Genomic DNA, 13,477 nt, shown 5'->3' on the forward strand with positions numbered 1-13,477 from the left:
GTGTCATTTTGGCCTTGGCCCTGAACTGATAATAAAGCCTCAGTTCGTTTATTTAAATTAATGTTTTGATCCTTTACTGGGTTGCCAGAAGAGGTGTCATAAAGTGAATGTAATAACGAATTATGTTTTTTGCCACAATATTTGCAACCCGACGAAAGGCATTCATTATTGGCATGAAAAGGTCTTAGACAATTAAAACACAATTTATGTTTTTTAATTTCGGAAAAAAGTTCCCTTGTTTGCATAGAAAATATTTTATCACACCGAAAGTTAAGGTGATTTTTCTTGCAAAAGGCACATGTAATTGTATCAGTTAAAAGGTGGTTTAAATGTTTATTTTGGGGTGTTTTTTCAAATTTGCTTTTAATTTCTACTGTTTCTAAGAAAATACATTTTTTAGTTAGAAATTCAGTAAGTTTTGAAATAGTAGGAAAGTCAATGTTTTCTTTATTTAATAGATCTTCCCAATCGCGTTTAGTAGCTAAATCTAGTTTTGAGGTTAAAATATAAATGAGAAGTGTGTCCCATGTATCAGTTGGTTGTTTTAAAGCAGTTAAAGCTCTTAAATCTTTATTAAAATTATCTAAAAGGATTCTTAGTTGAGCACGGGATTCAGTTCTTAGTGTAGAACTTTCAAAAATATTTTTTAAATGCGTGTGAACAATCAATCTCTTGTTTTCGTAACGATTTTTAAGCAAATCCCAAGCTATACTGTAATTTAATTCCGACATTTCTAATGATTGAATTAGCTGGGCAGCGTCACCCTTGAGGCATGATTTTAAATACCAAAACTTTTGAATATCATTCAGAGATGTGTTGGAGTGAACAAGAGAATTAAAAATGTCATAAAAAGTCATCCACTGTGCGTAAGATCCGTAAAAATCTGTTAGATTTATCGGTGGTAACCTAACAGACGTTTGTAAATCAATATTTGGATTTATACCCGTGCTGCTTATATTTGCATTATTTGTAACATTGTTTACAGATGTGTTTTGTCTTTTAAGGGAGTCTGAGAGTATTTTTTTAGCCCTTCCCACAGTTTTAAAAAACCTAGTTTCAAATTCCTCGCGTTCTGATTCTTGAACCATTCCAGTTGTGTATTCTATTTCATCTTGAATATTATTGAATGTTTCAAGACAGAAGCTAATTTGGTTTAATCGCTCTTCAAGCTCTTCGAAATTATCCGAGGATGTGTCAAATCTATCCAAGAAAGTAGTAAATCGCGTTAATTGGGATTTTATTTGTCCTCTTTTTAGTTTAGATTTAGCCAAAGTTTCATCGCTAGCCTCATTTTCATTATCCCCATGCATTTTGAACTCTCTTTACTACAGTAAAATACCAGATAGCAACAGGGTAAAAAAGACAATGTAAAGAAAGGAAATGTGACGACTTACCAAGTTGCTTTTGCTTATTTGCTGCGATGCCACTGATGACTTGTACGACCACACTGTTTTAGTTGTCCAGCTGTGTTGCTGAGTTTTGTAGCTGTGTTGCTAAGTTCGCGAGGTTTGCTAGCCGTGTTGCTAGACTCGCGTAAGTTGTCTAGCTGTGTTGCTAGACTTGCGTAAGTTGATGTATGGAAGCGTTAAGGGGTTGCATCCGGAATCGATAGGACCATAATATGTTAAACCTTCAGGTTGCGTCTCGAAATAAAAGAGTTTTAAAGTGGACTGTATTTTTATTAAATTTACGAAAAGATTAATAAACTAGTCGTAACACCGGCCAGGATGCAACCGCATACTTAACACTACGCTGTCTTTCGTAAAACTGTTTTTACTCCTCGCCCGACTGCCGAGTGCCGACACATCCTGAGAATCTTAATTCGGAGAAGCATCAATATCCCGAACAAGGCGCACAATACATGTATATGTATAGTTTATTAACGAATTAGTTGTGTTGGCACGGCGTTTATTATAATACCCAATACATAATTTTAGAAGTAGGCCTAATAAGATTATACAGGGGAATTATATACCTCTTTGTATAGATAATATTGGTATATGTATGTATACCCATAAGGTATATACATTTTTTATAGTGTATAAATAGAGCATTTAAACGTATATTTATAGCTATCATATTGAATAAGAATTGAATAATCTTTTGGAAAAAAATTGGTGTATAAAAGTCAAAGCAAATTGCTCTTTCTTAGCTTCTAATGATGCATTTTGTTAAGTCATATTATAAATATTTTTATTTTTAAATAAATTAAACATAAGCTTTATAAAATATTCCTATAATTGTGACACGCAGTTTACATTCATGTATGCTAAAGATAATAATATAATGCGTGGACCGTTCAGCTAAATAATAAAGAGTTTTTTCCGCAATTTTTTTATGGCGAAGAATTTGTGAACTTATCTTTCGGCATTTAGGCTCATTCTTTCCGGTAAAGTAGATAGTGCTCGTATATAGTTTTATACTTTGGTTTCAGTTTTTAAATTGTATTAATGGTAAGTACCAAATTGTTCTTAATCTTAAGAAATAGCATCTATTAAACAGACTATTGATCAAACCTTAATTTTTGCTCTATAAGACGGTTGCTAACAACTGATAAATTATAAAAATGATTTTTTTTTAATTCGAAATAAATGATTTAGCAATTTTCAATATATTTTTAATCAATTCAATTACTTTCGCTGTATTTATTTGTCGTTTGCAGCTACTTTAAGGTACGCATAAATTACTAGAAAATGGCCACTACTTTTAGAGATTGAGTAAAAGATTAAAGCTGTCAAATTTTTTTAATAATAGGTTTTTTAAATACTCCATTGTATTATAATCTTCTTTGTAAAGAAGGTTATAAAGCATGAGAATATCTATATAAAATAGAAATAATGAGTGCAGCTTAAATATGAAAAAAAGTTGTTTCATCGTTTAATATGTCCAAGCATAAATTAAGACCAAACAATTTTTAATTTTTTTTAGTAGAAAAGGTACGGTATCTATAGAACACATGTTAAAATTTAAAAAAAAATTTGATGAATGATATTTTGTAATAAAAATTTAAAAAAACTTCTTACTAAGTGGCGTCAATTTTAAAACATTGCAACGCAAAGACTCTCCAATATGTCAATTTTCTACGAAGATATTCGATATTTGGCGGCATATTGGTAGTGTTGCCATACTTGACAAAAGGTTATAAAGCTTAGGTAAAAGTCGGCAGTTATTAAAAAAGTTATATGATAAATTCCGGTTTTTACTTGGAATTTCTTGTAAGTGAATTCCTATTGTTCAATGTTCGTATTCGTAAACTAAACAACTAAAATAATATGAGATGGTGACACGTATAAACTACTTGTATAAAAAAATCGACATAGAAATGAAACTTTAAATAAAATAAACCCTCTGATCTAAAAACCCTTATAAACTAAAATAAATCTAAGGAATGAAACCTAAAAAAATAGCTTAAAAATCCAGCAACGTTGTAGGTATTAGTTTCATTTTCCTGAATAGGTTATGTCAATCATTTGACAGTTAATTATATGATAATTTATTTTTATATTTCAGGATTTCTAAGTTAAACAAGGAAATTGAGTAAACAAGTTTAAAAGAGTGTTGTCTTCTTATCGCTATATTTTATTTATTTAATATAGGAACAAAGAAAATTATTTTAGATGAATATTGTTTTATTTGTACACATGATTGTTTATTTTTGGAACTTTACTTTTATAATTAACTGACAAATTGTTGACATAATCTACTCCAGATAATCATTATAAAGTTCTTCTCTTCGGTTTCATTATATAGATATTATTTTAGTAGGGGAGATTTATTTTTAATAGGGGAGACCGGGGACAATTGAAACAATTTCAAAAGATTTATTTTTTTCTCTTAGAGAAAATCATATTTACAGCTAAAAAATTTTTTACAAGGACATTCATTAATTCCTTGTATATTTTAAATCAGGTTATTTTACTTATTATACAGGGTGTTTCACTTTTTTGTAGCAGGACTGTAACAGTATTTAGAAAATTAATTTTAAGGTAGGTTTCTTATATAAATATTGATCGTCAAACTTTTTATTTCTGAGATACAGGGCGTCAAAGTTTCCCAAAAAAAAAAGTTTTTATTTTTTAATATCCGAACTATTAAAGATATTGAAATCAAAATTGGTATAAACAATTCTAGGATGAAGGGTCATAATCGTAAATAATGTCATGTTTCTACGTTGGCCAGTGGCGGAGATATGACTCATTAATAATGTTAATGTGACTAAAAAAGTAGCACGCCACTGGATTAAGTCGATTAAACGATCATTTCTAAATAGTGCATTTAATTGTAAACAAAAATGCCCTCTTGATATTTTTTCGTATCTGACTCCGTTTTCTCCTCAAATTGGGTTGTAAAAATCACTTAAGATTTGAAGATAAATTTATTTCAACCGTCTAATAAATCGCAACATAGAACAATACCACAAATACTTATAACTTATTTATAACAAACAACAGATTACAAGAACACAACAAATAATTAACAAATTTAAAGAAGGTGTTCGAAATGTGAACCATTTTCTGCAATACATAATTCACATCGACGAATAACCGAACGTGAAATGTTATTTATATTAAATTATTTTAATAATTTCAATAGTGTGCCATGAAATAAAAACAGTGTCATAAAATGTAAATGTCATATTAGTATTATCGTGTCAAATTGCAATTGCGTTCTCAAAAAGTGTTATTTGTTTATTTCTTCTTATCGTTTTTGTGTCAAAATGCCATTTATGTTTTCAAATCAAGAGTTAGCGGATATCCACTTTATTTATGGGGTTGCAAATGGAAACTCCGCAGAAGTAGCCCGGGAATATATGCGCAGATATCCGATTAGAAGGCATCCACATCCTTCTGTATTTGTAAGAGTTCATCGACAAATAATTGAGAATGGTTTAGGCAATGTACGAGGAAATGAAAATAATGTAAATTTTCGAATAGAGAGAAATAGGCAACAAATTTTGCATGAGTTCAACAGAAATCCTACAACAAAGTATTAGAAGAGTTTCCGCTGGTTTACGAATTTCAGCTTCCCGTGTTTACCGAGTGTTAAGACGGGATCATAGACGTCCTTATCATTTGCAGCCTGTTCAGGGATTACAACCAGGAGATGAAGAACAAAGAACTGCATTTTGTCGTTGGATTCTTAATGCAGCTAATAATACTCCAGGTTTTTTAAATAACGTGTTGTGGAGCGATGAGTCTTGCTTCACTCGGCGTGGAGTGGTCAATTTCCATAATCAGCACATTTGGGCGCATGAAAATCCACATGGAATTCGACCAAGAAGCTTCCAGCATGAATTTAGTGTTAATGTCTGGATTGGTATTTATGACAATCGACTTTTTGGACCATATTTTTTGCCACCACGGGTAAATGCTGCAGCCTTCTTGGAATTTTTAGAACGGGAGCATGCGAATATGTGGGAAGATATTCCTTTAAATTTAAGGAGACGGAGTTGGTTCCAGCTTGACGGTTGTCTTGCGCATTATGGGAGAATTGTGCGAAACTGGTTGGATCCATTATCCAGAAAGGTGGATGGGTCGTGGAGGGCCAGTAGCGTGGCCTCCACGATCCCCAGACTTAAACCCCTTAGACTTTTCAGTATGGGGATTTTTAAAAGAAAGAGTGTATGCGACACCTGTTCCAACAAGGAATGACCTTATAAATAGAATAAGGATTGCTTGTAATGAAATAGTACCATTTTTAAATAACATTTCACGTTCGGTTATTCGTCGATGTGAATTATGTATTGCAGAAAATGGTTCACATTTCGAACACCTTCTTTAAATTTGTTAATTGTTTGTTGTGTTCTTGTAATCTGTTGTTTGTTATAAATAAGTTATAAGTATTTGTGGTACTGTTCTATATTTCGATTTATTAGACGGTTGAAATAAATTTATCTTCAAATCTTAAGTGATTTTTACAACCCAATTTGAGGAGAAAACGGAGTCAGATACGAAAAAATATCAAGAGGGCATCTTTGTTTACAATTAAATGCACTATTTAGAAATGATCGTTTAATCACTAATAATTATTAATTAGCCATATCTTCGCCACTGGCCAACGTAGAAACATGACATTATTTACGATTATGACCCTTCATCCTAGAATTGTTTATACCAATTTTGATTTCAATATCTTTGATAGTTCGGATATTAAAAAATAAAAACTTTTTTTCTTGCGAAACTTTGACGCCCTGTATCTCAGAAACAAAAAGTTTGACGATCAAAATTTATATGAGAAACGTACCTTAAAATTAATTTTTCTAAATACTGTTAAAGTCCTGCTACAAAAAAGTGAAACACCTTGTATAATGCCTGTAAGATATTAAAGGAAAAATATAGCCTTGTATATTGTTTTAATTGTCCCGGAGACGGGGACGGTTTAAACACCATTAAGAATTAACAAAATATTTAATTTAATACTGAAATAACATTCAATTTAGAAATACGAAGAAAAAAACATTGATACATATAAATTTTACACTTAAATAAAACCAAATTTTTTATTCAAAAGTTTTAAACAACATAATATTTATCCTAATGCTAAAATAAAGATAAATTAGCAAAGAAGAATATTTATTTTAACATGCAGTTATGACAGATATACAAATCTTCTTGACGAGTGCATTCTACATGTGACCATTGGTGGCAATCAATGCATTGCACCCATTTTTCCCCTGAACTGCTATTTCTATACGATTCCAAACATACTAGACAAAAACAATCTTCATTGTCACTGCTGCTATCGTCCTGACTATTCTGTTGACGCGTTTTTTTGGCCACTGGTGTTTTTGATGTAATTTTTGGATCACCAATTTTTTTTTCACTTTCTTTTTTTTTTTTGCTTCATATTCTTGTTGAATAGCATCTTTTTCTGGTGTGTCCGTATAAATGGTGTTTTGTGTTTCCCTGTAGTTTTCCGAGAAAGAGCTTTTGGTAACAGCGTTATTAGCTCAGGTGAAAACACATCCAAAGAGAGGTTAGAGGCTGACTGGCAACTGAAGGCGGGGTGCTTGGTGGCTCTAACGAAACAGTTCCGCTCGTTGACGCTCTTGGAGAGTTAGAATTTACTAATTTTGGAAAAGAATCATTGCTGCTTAAATCTTTATTCTCTCTTGAACGTACTGCCTGGCCTTCTTGGGGGATATTTAACTGCAAATTTTCGGGAGCAGGTCTGTCAGTTACATATGATGGGGCAAAATCTAAAGCCGTAAAAATATCTCGATTAAACCTCCTTATACTAGTGCACTGGAATTCAGCAACAATATTAGATTGTGTTAAAACCATAGAGAGACTCTGTTTAACGATGCTGGGGATGTCATAAATTGTCATCGTTTTGCCTGGGTTGTTTCTCATCCAAGAATCGCAAGTTGAATTTACAGCTTTTTTAAATGGACCATAAATCGATCGATCCAAAGGTTGTAGTTTATGTGAACAATGTGGGGGAAATGAGAGGACAACAATGCCGTTTTTTTTTGCAAAATTCCAAGCATGGTATGCTTACATGAGATTGATGGTTATCTATTAAAAGCAAAACTTTATTTTCAATTGAACTGTTGGTATGTTTTTGAAAGTGTCTTAAGTAGAGCAAGAATTCATCTTCTTGCATCTATCCACTAGCATTTTCTGCTCCAATACACCCAGTTGGACCGTCACGAACGAAATGATCCTGATATCCTAATCTTGGAAAGATAAAGATTGGTGGGATGCTATTTCCAATTGCATTTACTGCTATTGCCACTGTCACCAAAGTGCCACATTCTCCTGATGTAAGTGCACCTATCTGTTTGCGTTCCTTTTCTGCTACGATTTTAGCAGGTTTTTGTACCGTGATAACACCGGTTTCGTCTATATTATAAATGTCCTTCGCTTGGAATTTATATCTGTCTATTACCGTGGCTAGATTGTCAAAGAAAAGTTTGTACATTTGTTAGGTTAAAACTGGTCGTTCTTGAAAGGACAAGCCTGGGGACAACGGATTGATAGTTCAGGATTACGTTTCATAAACCCGGAAAACCAATCTTCTCTTGCCAATAAGTTTTTAGTCCATGTATTCGGCATATTTAATGAATATTTTATGGCTATTTGGTAGGCCAGTTTACGTATTTCTTTTGGCGATAGACCGTAAAATATTTGAGATGCCTCTATTATGTATTTAACAATGGATTTTTCCTGCTCAACGTTAAATACTCGTCGTACGTACCTATATCCCATTGTTATAGTTTCAGTGGACCCTTGTTCAATAGATTCTTTCTTTTTCTTAATAAATCTGCCTAATGTAACATGATTCAGTTCAAACAAATCTGCCGCAGACCTTACGGATGCTCCATTTTCAATAACCTCCCTATATGCATTTTCGTAAACCAAGTTGGATTTGGTCCCTCTATTTTTTTCGTGGCCCTTTCACTTGGCATTCTATAACAAAATAATAGCCCTCAGAGAATTTGTTACAATCAGTTAATCAGTTTACGCAAAAATAGTACCAAAAGCCTTCTATAAATTATGTTCAACCGTCACCGTAAAATTATTTACATCTTGTTTTAATTGTCCCCTTCAGGTTTTTTTGGCCAAATATTATTTTTCTTTAAACTCTTTAATTAAAACTAACAAGTTTAGGCTGCTAAACCTAAGCAAAAACATAAAAAAATTGATTAAAAACAAAAAAGTGGTGTACTTACACTTAAATTTCTTGTTTCCACACTTTTTAGATGAAACGTAAAAATTACTTTGTTGACTTAAAATAAGAGAGCCGAGCGCAAACACACCCACTTTGCTCAACTGCTAGTTTCACACTGTCGAGCAGAAATGTGGAACTAGTGAAACGGTGTGAGGCTGCGCACACGAGTTTTTACCTTCGCGTCTAAAAAAATGGCGACTGTTTCAACCGTCCCCTGTTTAAATTGTCCCCGGTCTCCCCTACATAAAGATCTGGTAAGAGGGACTATGTTGTATCAAGTTTGTGGTCGATTTCCTATATTAATATTTTATAACAATCTAAATAATCTTTGTTGCAAATTAAAATTAACTTTAATAGGGTAGATATTGATTGGGTTGGGTTGAAGACATACCAGCCCTTACAGCTTTACATTTTATATATCAAATGCAAAATCGTTATTATTTTTAACTTAAAAAAAATATAATAAAAAATAGTTAGTGCGTGTTAAAATAGAGTAATTATTTCAACATTTGTATATTAGTAATACCGACATTGAGCAATAGAATATTCACTTAAAAGAAATACCTGCCGACTTTTACCGAATCTTACAGAGATTTGTCAAGTAGGTGCTTATATCCTTTCGATTTGATGATTCAGGTTGAAACTACTCTACTAGTAGTAGTGAGCGTCTCTTAGCTTCTTTAAGACTAATAACATAAAACGTTTAGAACATTCAAAGGCTAGAATTAGCATTGCCGTGGCAACTATGGGCCGTTTATTTGCTTGCAACATCTCTGATGCAATGATTCCAAAGGCTTATGTAAAATTGGCAAAAAAATACACTTCATGTTCATACAAATTTGTCCCTTATTTTGACAAGCGCAAAATAATACTATTCCTCTTTAATAAAATATGATAAGATACTCTATAAAGAAGTCAACATTAAAAATTAAATGAATGTAGATAACGTCCCTATATTAAAGAAAAAGGCAACAACATCGCAACGCCGCTCAATCGCATTGTTGATGCCACCGATACAAGTAATCTTTACCAGTGACGTCGTCAAAAAATATTTATTATTAATAGATTATGCTTTAAATTATAAACACTATTACCAACTAAACTCTTTATGACATCAGCTTTTGCCTGCGGTGTTGCCATTTCAATTTTTTTAGAAGCGGTTTTAGGAATAAGAATGTTAATTTTTTTTTCGCTTCGAAGATGTTATTTTTACGCTTAATATACAGGGTGTCCCAGCGAAAACAAAACAGAGGTATTTTTGGTATGAAAAAAAAATTTTTTTACAAAAATCTCGAACACGTCGATTTTATTTTCGAGGGGGACAACTTTTCCTTACCAAGTAACCAGTAACCCTCTTCGAGGGGGTGGGATCACCCCTAAAATCTTAAATAGAAAGAGGGGTCGTGTGATACCTTATTTCAAAGGTCTTTTAATTCTGAATATAACTGCCAAATTTGAAGTGGCTAAAATTTTTTATCCGGATATGACAGCTTGTCAAAATTGTAGAAACAGCGAAAATGAAAAAGGTATTTTGAACTCTGTTTTGGATAATATTTTTAAAAGAATAAGGAAGTCCTAATTTCAAAGGGGTCACTTATTAATTAAGAGGCCACCCTAATACCTGAAACCCTTTACGAGGGATTGAAAGCACCCCTTAAATCTTAAATAGAAAAAGGGGTCGTGTCATTCCTTTTTTAAAGGCCTTTTTACTCTGAATTTAAATGGTGACTTCTGAGTGACTGATGGATATCTTGTGGATATAAAAATAGCAAGAAATACAATCTTTACTGCCAGTAAAAGTGGAGAGATACGAAATACCTACCCTTTTCCTTTTGTCTTTTAAATAAAACAAGTTTATTTAAATTACGTCAATTTATTAAATGTTCAAATTGTGCCCCGCCTACTTCCATGCAGGAATACAGGTTTTGCTCAAAACGATGCCTGACGTTTTGTAGAACTTCAGGTGTTATCATCTGACACTCATTTATAATTCTCTGGCGTAAGTCTTCTAGGGTGTCTGGTTGGGTAGCGTAAACTTTTGTTTTTAAATGCCCCCATAAAAAAAAAATCTAATGGGGTTAAATCGGGTGACCTAGCTGGCCATTCCATAAAAGATCCTCTCCTTCCAATCCAACGATCAGGAAATATCTCATCAAGATATTGCCTCACACCAGCAGCATAATGTGGAGGCGCTCCGTCTTGTTGGAAAACGACTTGATCATCATCAGAATGATTTCCGCCTTCCATTATTTCTACTATTCTTGGATATACGGCATTTTCCAAGAGATCTCGGTACATTTTTCCATTCAAATTTCCGGGCAGAAAAAACGGACCAACAATGGAGCCGCCCAAGATTCCCGCCCAAACATTTAACTTCTCAGGGAACTGGGTATGAACTTCACGAAACTGGCCCGGAGTTGCATTTGACCAGTAGCGGCAGTTATGACGATTTACGTTGCCATTAAGAAAAAAAAAACATTCATCTGAAAAGCAAATGTTGTAAATAAGACGCGGATTAACAGTTATCATATCACTAAGCGATTCACAAAATTGCACTCGTCTGTCAAAATCGACCTCATTCAGTTCTTGCACCAGATGAATTTTGTAAGCATGGAATTTATTATGCTTAAGTATCCTATGAACACTACTTTTACTTACTCCTGTATTCGTCGCCAATTTTCTGACACTTATTCCTGGCTCGGCATGAAGTTGACCTACGCTTTTTATTTAAGACACTGCCAGATTCCCTAAATTTAGCAACTATTTCTAGAACGTATTTTCTGTTGACTCGTTTTTCTGGATGAAGGTCATTAAATTCTTGTACCGTTCTATTGGCACAATTGTTATGCCGAAAGAAAAACTCTATCATCTCAACCCTCTCTGCAGTAGAATAAACTATTGCTAACAGTGTTTCAACACGTAAAAGACTGGGTAATAATTTAAAACTATTTAAATAAATGCTGCTTTATGAAAAAAGTACCAATGATATTTAGCAAGCTAAATAAATTCTTGAGATACTTGTGTTTGCATTTTATTTGGTATTTCGTTTTTATTTATGATATGCTGATAAGGTCTAATAACAATACTAATAAATTTTTAATCATGTTTTAATGATCCAATAAAAAAAAATGTAAGAAAGGGTTTCAGGCATAATGGTTTATTTAAAGCATTTTTTCCAGAATTTTATTTGGCTTTCATATCCAGAAGAAATCCATCAGTCACTCAGAAGTCACCATTTAAATTTGAAGTAAAAATAGTGTAACCATCTAACGCTTTCAACATAAGGTATAACACGATCCCTCTTTCTGTTTAAGATTTAAGGTGTGCTTTCAACCCCTCGTAAAGGATTCCAGGTATTAGGTGGCCTCTTAATTAATAAGTGACCCCTTCGAAAATAGGATTTCCTTGTTCTTTTAAAAATATTATCCAAAAAAGAGTCCATAATACCTTTTTCATTTTCGCTGTTTCCGCAATTTTGACAAGCTGTTTTATCCAGAGAAATAATTTTAGCCATTTCAAATTTGGCAGTTATATTCGAATTAAAAGACCTTTGAAATAAGGTATCATACGACCCCTCTTTCCATTTAGGATTTTAGGGGTGATTCCACCCCCTTGAAGGGGGTTGCTGTTATGAGGGTGCCTTGGTAAGTAAAAGTTGTCCCCCTCAAAAATAAAATCGACGTGTCCTAGATTTTTAAAAAAAAAAAATTTTTTTCATACCGAAAATAGCTCTGTTTCGTTTTCGCTGGGACATCCTGTATATCTATTTTAGCCTTTCAATGTTCTAAGATAAAGCGAGTATAAAAGTGTTTTATAAATTCCATTTTAAAATTAAGATTGCGTGGAAAATTCTTGTTTTTTGTATGCTAATTCTTTTTGTTTAATTTGACTTAAATGGTTTGATGTTATACATTCATGATTTTGGCGATGTATAATATGATCGCACCCTCCTCCTTTCCTTTCTCCTTTCGATTCTGTTAAACAATGAACCCGATAGCCTAGAACATTAAAAAATTGTACTTCATTGGGATATAACCATGTCTCAGTCAAAACGAAAATATCATTATTCAAAGGCTTCCTTATTAGCCTGAAACTCATTAAACTAAATTTTTAAGCTTTGAATATTAAAGTAAATTATACTAAAAGTATTCCGAGGCATTTTTAGTCTTTTTTAACTTTCTAGGACTTTCAAGTAAGTTAATTTTACTGCTGTCATCCTTACGCAGTAATATTTTTCTATTATTTACCTATAGATACTTGTAATTGTTTTCTTGTTTGTATTGTTTAGCACTTTTAAATAACTCTATAACATTATACTTAGTCAAATCGTCATGAATATATATTATTTAATTTTTTTCCTACATATCCTAAATCATTGGTGGTAATTGTTTTTAATTTGTTCTTTATTATACCAAGGTTTTTTTTTAAGAAAAGACAAGTTGTAGGTACATATTTTGAATTTAAAACACAAACAATTTTTTTCGTACCAAATATATTTATCATAAAATTTTAAATGATGTGTAACAAAAAAAAAAATTTTAAAAGAAAGACAAAGAAATTGACTTGAAAAAATTGATTTGACACAAAATTTGATTATTAAAATAAAGTATTGACTTAGGTGAAAAACAAAAATTAAAATTATTTTCATAAAGCATATAAACATTGACTTAAGAACATTACTTATATTCTTTAATATTAAACTTTGATAGGAATTAAGGAAAGTCTAAGAACTTTTAGAAAGGTAAGTTGCACGCCGAAAAAGTAGACATTACAGTTTAACATTCTTTTGGTCAACCTCATACAC

General features: G+C 32.4%; 1 protein-coding gene across 2 annotated transcripts in view; it reads left to right on the top strand.

Annotated features, from left to right (window-relative positions):
• The first annotated feature begins 2,309 nt into the window (after positions 1 to 2,309).
• Positions 2,310 to 13,477, top strand: part of LOC126739453 (vitellogenin receptor) — a 127,700-nt gene continuing 116,532 nt past the window's right edge. For both annotated transcript variants that reach the window (XM_050445134.1, XM_050445135.1), the window contains exon 1: positions 2,310 to 2,453. In XM_050445134.1, coding sequence (XP_050301091.1) covers positions 2,451 to 2,453 — 3 coding nt within the window. In that variant the 5' untranslated portion in view covers positions 2,310 to 2,450. The remainder of the gene's footprint in view (positions 2,454 to 13,477) is intronic.

This window comes from Anthonomus grandis, chromosome 8 (genome assembly GCF_022605725.1).
Source record: "Anthonomus grandis grandis chromosome 8, icAntGran1.3, whole genome shotgun sequence".
NCBI classification, from domain to species: Eukaryota; Metazoa; Arthropoda; class Insecta; order Coleoptera; family Curculionidae; genus Anthonomus; species Anthonomus grandis.